This window comes from Pimephales promelas, chromosome 13, assembly GCF_988280905.1.
Source record: "Pimephales promelas chromosome 13, fPimPro1.hap1.1, whole genome shotgun sequence".
Taxonomy (NCBI): Eukaryota; Metazoa; Chordata; class Actinopteri; order Cypriniformes; family Leuciscidae; genus Pimephales; species Pimephales promelas.
Window position 1 is genome coordinate 34,696,742 of NC_142781.1, and position 9,828 is coordinate 34,706,569.

General features: G+C 36.8%; 2 protein-coding genes across 5 annotated transcripts in view; both read left to right on the plus strand.

The window, feature by feature from the left end:
• The window catches only part of LOC120492132 (rho GTPase-activating protein 39), a 62,816-nt gene extending 61,361 nt beyond the window's left edge, over positions 1-1,455 (plus strand). For 2 of the 3 annotated variants that reach the window (XM_089118942.1, XM_039690280.2), the window contains exon 10: positions 236-834. In XM_089118942.1, coding sequence (XP_088975068.1) covers positions 236-430 — 195 coding nt within the window. In that variant the 3' untranslated portion in view covers positions 431-834. Of the gene's footprint in view, positions 1-235; positions 835-1,184 lie in introns of those variants that run through there. The other variant, XM_039690282.2, reaches the window with a different exon arrangement.
• A 2,009-nt stretch (positions 1,456-3,464) lies between these two features.
• The window catches only part of LOC120492067 (GDP-L-fucose synthase), a 54,426-nt gene continuing 48,062 nt past the window's right edge, over positions 3,465-9,828 (plus strand). The window contains exon 1 of one of the 2 annotated variants that reach the window (XM_089118944.1): positions 3,465-3,546. In XM_089118944.1, the coding sequence (XP_088975070.1) occupies positions 3,520-3,546 (27 nt within the window). In that variant the 5' untranslated portion in view covers positions 3,465-3,519. Of the gene's footprint in view, positions 3,547-3,600; positions 3,881-9,828 lie in introns of those variants that run through there. The other variant, XM_089118945.1, reaches the window with a different exon arrangement.

Genomic DNA, 9,828 nt, shown 5'->3' on the forward strand with positions numbered 1-9,828 from the left:
TGAAAAGGATACTTTGTGATTGTGTGAATTGTACTAACACAGTTGAAAACATGATGAAATGTTTGAAAAAAGGGCACTTTTGATGATCTGTTGTGATATTAGCACTAAGAGTTTTGAAAATGTACACCTTACTTGTGAAAATAGTACCAAAGCGAATAAAAAAAACTGTAAGTCTGTCATCTGTTCATCTCAGAACGGTCGAGAGTTTAAGAGATCTGTGTGTTTTCCATTAAAGGTATTTGCTCAAGCCGGCAGTGTGTCCTTGACTAAGATGGACGTCAGTAACCTGGCGATGGTCATGGCCCCAAACTGCCTGCGCTGCCAGTCCGACGACCCGCGCGTCATCTTCGAGAACACGCGCAAAGAAATGAGCTTCATCCGCGTGCTAATCCAGCACCTCGACACCAGCTTCATGGAGGGGGTGCTATAGCACACACACACATTAACATTCACACCTAACCATTTACTGCGGGTGAAAAGAACCATTCGCCCACACATGAATCACCCAGCAAGCAACCTATCATTTACTCACACACACACACACACACTCGCATAAATAACACACAGTCTCACTCACCTTCCCGAACAGATCCCGATGATTTCTGAATGTTTCTGAATAGATAAACCATCCGTCCTCACATGATAGTGACTGTCCTGCTTTGGTTTCTAGCGTGCATGTGTGTATCGAAAGTGTCCGTTTCTGTTTTTTAACTCGACTGACTTGTAGAACGGTCTGTCTGATTTTATATGATTAATTTATTTGTTATTTATTCCAATAAGGGGTTTGTAAGTATTGTACTGCCTTTTGAAATAGAAAACATCTGTCTTCACTGATCACATGCATTGGTGTGTGTGTGTGTGTGTGTGTGTGAGTTCATCACATTCAGCACTAATTGTTTTATACACTATTGTGTACGTCTCACTGAAATGGTGCAACACAAGTGCCCCTCATAGCGAACTACCTGCGATAAAGGTGAAGTTATTCACTTTCTAAACTCACACACACTGAATCAGAAAGTGTTTAACATCCACCTTCGCCTTTACATTCTCACATATACAAACAAGGATCCAAACACCCTCATTTACACACACACACACACACTGATTTGGGTTGGTGCTTGTAATCATCTATATCACACTGCCAAACACACAATATTGATATTGATGCCCATTTCTGCCTCCAGGAGGCTATTGGTGAGAAACAAGTGAGACTACTGAGAGACAGACATGATGGAGGGAGAGATAACCCGGAGTGAATCTCATGAAGAAATGTCTGGGTCATATTTCACCACAAAATCAAAAATATGAGAAATTATGCACAATATATATACAGTCAAACCAAACTTTATTCAGACACCTTCAACATTCCTCACATTATTTATTTGCTATAGAAAATGCATTTAAAGGAGTAGTTCACTTTTCAAAAAACTTTTGCTGATAATTTACTCGCCCCCATGTCATCCAAGATGTCCACGTCTTTCTTTCTTCAGTCGAAAAGAAATTAAGGTTTTTGATGAAAACATTCCAGGATTTTTCTCCATATAATGGACTTCAATGGGGTCCAAACGGTTCAAGGTCCAAATGAGAGTTTCAGTGCAACTTCAAAGGGCTTTAAACGACACCAGACGATGAATAAGGGTCTTATCTAGGACCCTTCGAGTCATGACTCGGAAAACGATTTGTTCATTTTGATGGACGAGTTCGAACAGGAGAGTCACGAACGCTCATCACAGAACAGAGCAAGGTGAGCATTTGAGCTTATAAAACTTAAATTTTGTTATTTATTTAGTAATGAGTGATCGTTTCGCTTGATAAGACCCTTATTCATCGTCTGGTGTCGTTTAAAACCCTTTGAAGCTGCACTGAAACTGTCTTTTGGACCTTGAACCGTTTGGACCCCATTGAAGTCCATTATATGGAGAAAATCCTGGAATGTTTTCATCAAAAACCTTAATATCTTTTCGACTGAAGAAAGAAAGACGTGGACATTTTGGATGACATGGGGGTGAGTAAATTATCAGCATATGTTTTTTTTAAAGTGAACTACTCCTTTAAAACATGTGACTGGTTTTGTCCGTCCTTCTGTTGGACTCTCACACATGAATTATGTTGAATATCTGTTAAAGTTAACTCCACAATTAGATAATACCAGTTTCGCTCAACCAGTGACCAAGCAACGCTTCATGTAGTTCAGTGTGTGTGTAAAAATAGCATTAGCAATCACAGAAAACACTTGATCAGGTCCAAGTGTCTGAATAAATTTTGCTCCCAAATTCACTGTATGAGGATTTATTGGGTATAATACAGTATATATAATATAACACTGGCCCTAAAAATAAACTTCATTTTCTTTATGCAAAACATTATTTATAAATATACAGTAGTTTTGAGGTGAAATATGAGTATGACAGAAGATGTTTGGCTTCTCCCCATTTCTGCACACCCTGATCTGTCATGATCACATGATCACGTCCTCATCTGTACAGAACAATGTGTAAAAAAATACAAATAAAAAGGTAAAACGACAGAAAATAGTAATTACGACTTCAGTATTTGACAGCAGGAGCAGTTAATATTCACTTTTAGGTTTGGATCTCAAAACTCATCCGTTAGCAAAACTTAGATTTAAAATAATAATAATAATGATGATGATGAAAAGCAGATATGGTATGAAATATTATTATATGTCAGAAATGAAATGTTGAAGGAAAGAAAACGCGTGACCTGAGAGCAGCACACACACAAACGCACAGGATTCTGGGAGATTGTGCTGAATGCAGATATGTTTCTCGTCACAGGTTTACTGTATTTCTGAGTCGTGTTAATAAACCTCTCTCTCCGTTTGCTCTGAGGTCAAAGGTCACTCTGGACGTCACGGTTGAGCTGAACGTTGTTTATTAAACAGTTCAAAGAATTCATTGAGTTGTGTGATCATTTCTGTAATGCTGTTAATACACACACACACTCACACAGACACACACTTTTACAAACTCACAGACACTATTCAAAATAACACACAGTGACGTTACAAATGTGTGTAACAACTGAATATTGGTTGCAGGAATGTAAATATGGAATAAAATAATACTTTTACCTATATTATTAACATTAAACAATTATATAGGCTAATGTGTATCCTTGGAAATTGAAGACATAATACGAATAGAAACAACAATAAATAAAGCGTTACTGTTAATAAACAAAACAAATACATATAAAGAGGGATAGAGGGTACATAAACAGTATAGAAATTATACATGTATTACGATGTAAACATAATTTAAGATATGGATGTACGACTTGAAAAGCCCTTGCCATGTTTCAAAATAAAGTTGCATTTTGTTCCGGAGAGACATAAAACTCTAGAGTTTCAATGACGTCAAGGCTATGATGTGATTGGTTTGTAAGGCACACGTGATCCAGGCGGACCTTTATGGTTATCTATAAGATCTCTGTAGACATATCTAGATTGTTCACTCGGATTAATATGGATGCGAAAAACGGAAACGCGGAATAATTATGAATAAAAGAGCAAATCGCCAAATGGTAAGTGAATCGCGTTTGGAGCTGCGCATGCGCACCGCCTCTCGACCAAACCGGAAACGCTTTACCGTTATATAGGAAACATGTGAAGAAAAGAGCACAGCTGATATTCTGGTTATTCCAGATTCCAGACAAATACGAGTTGATTTTGCAATTTGCATGAGAAAAATACCTGCCCGGAAGCGATGGAAATATGGCGAGCGAGTGAACTGACTTTCCTCGAAAACGACTTGGATTAACTTAAGTTACGTTACAGTGACGCTAGAGATGGCAAATCATTAGTTTCATCAGTTATTAATATAATACACGATAAAACAGTCATTCACTCGATGTCACGGTATGCTCGTTTTTACAGCTGTTTAATCACCTGAAAATAATCTTTCAATATTATCTGAGAGTTAAGTTAACATTAATTCATTGAGTGTTGATATGATTATGTTCATTATCATTATAAAGTGTGTTTTGTGGTCATGTGTTCATGTTCATTGACACCTCATCAGTTATGTGTTGACATATTGAAATAAAGGATGTATCAGACGTTAAAAGATTAAAATGATCCCATGCGATCATATGAATGTGACTTTCCTCTTTCATTCATACACAATCAGAGGTGTATTAAATATCCTGGCTTTTCTTAACACTTTAAAAAAAGGGAATAGATATAAAGAAGTACCTCTCTATTACCATTAAACATTCCATTCCCCATTTTCTACTCTATTATGATAGATATTTTGTGCATATGTGCTTATTATAATAACTGGTGAAGTATAGATAGATAGAGTTGTTATTTATAATCAGACCTCATCTCTCGCTCTCTTTCAGATGGACGGGCCGATGCGTGTGTTTGCTAGCTAAAAACTGTTAGCTGCTAACTCTTGACAAATTCTTAGCCAACCGGTATTTAGCCATGTATGTAAAGTCATATATTTGTGTAAATGAATCGTTATTTAATGTTTTAATCAATGCTGTATTAATGAAACCCTAAAGGCCCTTGAAATTAAATGAGGCAATTCAATCTAACGTTATAGCTTCCAGTCTAGCTTTGTTTGGGAATGTACCGATGCTTACGTGACAACACGCGATAAAATAAATTTTACATATTAATAATTTGTACTAACCTGCCGCGATATGACAAAATATTCTATTTTTGAAATGGTTTGTATATTTCTGGGATTTTGTATTTGAAATACTTATCATTGTAGATTTCAGTTTGAACCTTGTTTCCTTTTGGCTAATGTCATTTCAAAATCTGAGGTAAATATTCATTGTTGCTCTCATATAAGTCTCTCAAAATGATATTCAAGCTCAGATCATTTTAAGCTCAAACAAATTAATTTCATTACAAAGATTGTATCAGTCACTGATTGTGTGTTTTTTTGAATAATGTTTGGTTTAATTTTGTTTACATCCATTTGATTTTCGTGTTTAGAGTCCACGCACGGTTATGATTGGCTGTGATTTATGATTGATTTTGTCGTCTTGTTACGTCAGGTTAGGACAAGGTATGGTAAGAGATGGTCCTCACTGCGGAACATGAAATCCATGGGGAGGAGTCGGATCCAGATCCAACTCCTCCCACCTTACATACACCTAAACCTAACCAACTCCGCCCCCTGATCCCTAAACCCACCCCTAATCCCTAAACCCAACCCTAATCTTACCCATCTCCACCCCTTGGATCGTGATCCGACTCCTCCCCGTGGATCTCATGTTCTGCATTGAGGTGCTACTAATTGAGGTGCTACTGGATGGTAAGCTAAAAAAAATACTAATAATTAGAAAAAGGGTCACGGTAAGCAGCTTTTTCAATGCACACGATAGGATACGATTGTCGCATGTCGCCCCCTAGTGGCAGTAGTACATAATTTTATTTGTTGTATATTTGGAGTGTTTATAAGTACAGAAAAGATGAAATTATTCTCTTCAGGTGCTTATATCTTTATATTCTGTTTTGGTCATATTTTTCAACCTGTTCAGATTTTTTTTTTTTTGGAACTACAACATCACCGTATTTGCAGCGGAACTGCCAAATAAAGACATTAACTATACCGGCCCAACACTTCGAGCAATCCGCCATTATTATTTCTTGCTCCGATTTTGTAGTCCGAGCTATGCAGAAGTTACGAAAGGGCAAGTCAAAATGTTAATGTTCGGTTTTTGGATGTAGTGACCTGAAGCACTTCAAAGATTCCCACTTCAACAACCTCCGCCAGTATACAGAAGGGTTTGCCGATTGACTTCATCTGAATGAGGGGTAAAATCCTTCTTTCTTTGGAGACGACGAACAGAGCATTTTGATAAGCTGTAAATATCGTTAATAAAAATAAAGTACTTTCTTAAAACACATGGTGGTCATGGTTTAGCAGTACCTTTGTCTTTATTTGTTTTTGTTTTGAAGTAACGTTACACGTCTGCAGTTATTATTATTGTTCTTGAGTTTCATCAATGGTCATAGCTGCTGTGTTTTCTGATGCTTTTCTAAACGTATATTGTCAATACAGATTGTTTGTGGTAAGATTAGACCGTAGTCATTTATCTTGTCAGTGTGTCTTGTCGATTGTCGAGTTTGCGTGCGCGATCCTTAGTTATCTATTTACCAATGATCGCGCACGTGAACTCGACAATTTACTACTGTGGACTTCGACCGAAAACAGGAAGACAATGAAGTCTGACAAAAACTACGATAAAACCTGTTGGAAAGCATCTTTTGCAGCGATTTTTGTGTGAGCTTATCAGTGAACACCCCAGACCACTCGGTGAGTTTCACGTCTTTGTAAACTAAAGTTTTATGCTTTTTAATGAATGATTGTTCGAGTGCACCTGCTTCAATTATATAGGTTGGGGGGTGCTAACACAGAATCCAAAAATTCTCGTGACAGGAGCATTTGTCTAAAAAACAATCTTAACTATTCTATTTCATCAGGGAAGATCTTAAAACAGGGCTTTAATTGTAAAATACCTAACTTGTCCTTTAATGTTAATTCCAGCATTTACTAATACAATATTAAAATCAAAAGTTGATTTATTTTTGTAGATCTACAGAGTTACATTCTTTCAGCTGCAGAAAGGTATAGGCCTATAAATACAAATATTTTTATTTTATACATTTATTTATTTTAAGTCAAATTGTGCTTTATTGGTATAATGTCTGCTAGAATGTTAAAAGATAAGTGTTAAACAATTAATTTTAAATTGTAGATTTGTACTTGATTTTTTTTCCTTCTTTATAAAGAAGACAAAATAGTAAAAGATGCCCAGGCATTTTGGCCCACACTGGCCCACTACATATGAACATGAACACAACTGTGTACGCCCTTGAATATGTATACCAACAACTCCTATTAAAACCACCAACGTCATCTAATGAGTGAGATGAAATAACTACTAAGTTTAAAATACAATTCTCCAAATGCATTGGCAAAACCAGTCTTTCTCGCAAGATGTTTATATAGTATTGGTCAGTGTACCTCTATCCCTCTAGGGGGGTTCGGGGGCATGCTCCCCCGTAAGAAAATGTTGTGCTTTTTAATGTTAATTTCATCAATCTGGTGTACTTTGAGAGCTCAAAATTAAGAGCTCTAACCCATTTTCAGTGTGCAAATTGAACAAAAAAAAAAAACCTCAAAACTCTTAATTGGGATATAGTGTCTTGTCTACATTAGGCTACATACTACATAATTAATAATAGTTAATAATAGATTAAAGATGTGATTGGACCAGCCCAGTGTCAATCAAGAAAATAACCAATGGGCCGCTGATCTCCGTTTCATGGGCCGGTCTGTGAGAAAGGACCCACGCTGACTTTTTTTGTCCGATGCGTTTACGGCACAAAGATCCCAGCGTCGTGGCCGCTAAACTAAACGCAATGAGCCGCTGACACGAGTTGGGTGGGCAGTAAAAAATAAAAATAAAATAAAGTTTGAGATGTATCGGCCCACCGGCCCACAAAGCACGTCGGCCCATCGGGCAAATGCCCGAATTGCCCGATGGCCAGTCCAGCCCTGCTATGGTTTATTCCTATTTTCCGGTGTTCTGTCGATTTTTGCTGCCTTGTCGAAAAATGCTACCGTAGCGCGAATTGATCACAGTCACAGAATGCCGATTAAAGTCGTATGAAATACAATTCTAATACAATTCTAAGTTATGAGTAGCTACTGTATACTGTAGACTACTGTTTTTATTTTTAAAACGGTGTGAAAAGTAAAAATTATCATAAAATATTCATCTTTGACTTGTTAAAGTACACCTTTTCTTATAGTAACTGAAACTTTCAGTTATTCCTTTTCAGCTGGCTGACCGTACAAATATTCATATGGTAGTAAGCATTTTTTAAAGGGAAATTATACATTATAACAGGAAAATGTACCTTTTGTAAAAAAAAAAAAAAAACTGTGAGTCTGCACATGCGCATAACCGGTAAGCAGGAAATCTCGATGGGTAGCATGAATTGTCAGAACACCTTGTTTCAACATGCTTTCCAATCTCCACACGCACCGGTAACACATAGAAGGCCAGAAACTTTGAATGCCGACTCATTTTGCAAATATTTAAACATGTCAATCTTTAGATTCTGTGTAAACTATTTAACAAATAATTTAATATCTATTATCAGTGATTGCCTTGGATAACACACAAGGTTTTGTTTAGTTTTCCCTGTGCACACCTTTTGTCAGTTTCCTTGTATAGTGACAGACAACACATCTCTGTTGTTTTTAGATTATCATATTTAATCTAAAATGGTGTATGCCGGCAGCCAAAAGCCGCTGAGAGGCTAAACTGCAGGGAATAATCTGTTCAAATGCGTTTAATATCCACAAACGTTTGGTGTGATGATAGCCTATATTATAGGCTAGAAAACACTTAAACTTAACCTCTCTCTACCATTTAGGGATACACCAAAATGAAAATTATTGGCCAAAGTCAAACCCAATGATGAAACACTTTTTTTGGATAGTGTTCTATTTATTTTCACCATTGCATGAATTAAATAATCAAAATGTGCTTTTTACTATTTTGTCTTGCTTTTTAAAGAAGAAGAAAAATCAATTACAAATCTGCAATTTAAAATTAATTATTTAACACTGAACTTTTAATCTTTTCTCTTTTTTGTTTACATTCCGGCAGACATTATACCAACAAAGCATAAATGAGTAAAATAAAAATATTTGTATTTGGCCGTCTTCGAGCCCCCTTCTTGAATAGCTTATTCTGCTGCTGAAAGAATGTAACTCTGTAGATCTACAAAAATAAATCAACTTTTGATTTTGAGGCATTCAGGAATGGTACATTGCACTCTCATAAACGTTTCACTGACGTTTCATTTTTCCGCTATCAATTTCTACATTTTAGTTTGAGTTTTTAAAACTTACAGGTTATTTTTATAGTATAACGACCTCTTAACTGTCAAAATATCAAGGAAAATTTGAATTCTCTGTTCATGACCCCATTAAAGCTACATTATGTATTTTTCTCTGCCGCTAGGGGTCGCTAACCTCTTACAATAACAAAGGTGTAGGTTTATGACGCAGTGAATAAGCGTAATGATGGAACTTGTCATGCCGATGGATCTAATGTGTATGGAAAATGTATTTCTACATTTTTCAAACTCATGGTTGAAGGGGTTATTTTAAAAAATAAAAATGAAAAAACAACCTTCTCCCGGAGGTGCAATTCCCCAAACCGCACACCGCTGGCAACAACCTCTGGCACCTAACAGCACCGCTGCTGAAAAAAATTTCTAGGGGAAATACTGAGCTTTCACTTAATTTGTTATAGACATTGGTACTCTGAAGAAATCAAATGCTGCCCAAAGAAGCTCATGTGGCACTGAACCATATGCATTTGCCAAATCTAGGAATGTCACATGGTGCTCCTTCCGCTCCTTTTTAGCTGACTGAATTCGTTGACCTCTACATCCCTCCTGCTGCTGAGACCTAACCACAATCTCTCCGCAACCCAACCATATGCGCCAACACGTTTGACTAAGGCTGTCGAGCCCCACTGGTGTGTGAATGCAGTTTCAGTGGCAATGGTACCGTATGGCATACCACCTACCACAAAACACAATGGCCCTCATTTATCAAAAGTGCGTACACCAAATTTCCAACGTACACCCAAAACCACTTGTGGCATTGTAAGCCAAACATTTGACTTTTTTCCCAGTAAAAGCACTTGATTTTATCTCGCTTTTTGACACCGTTCGTCTTCGATTCTTTTGAACTGCATCAAATATTGTGGCAAATATACAGTATAACTAATATTTAAAATACTTAAAAAAAATATTAA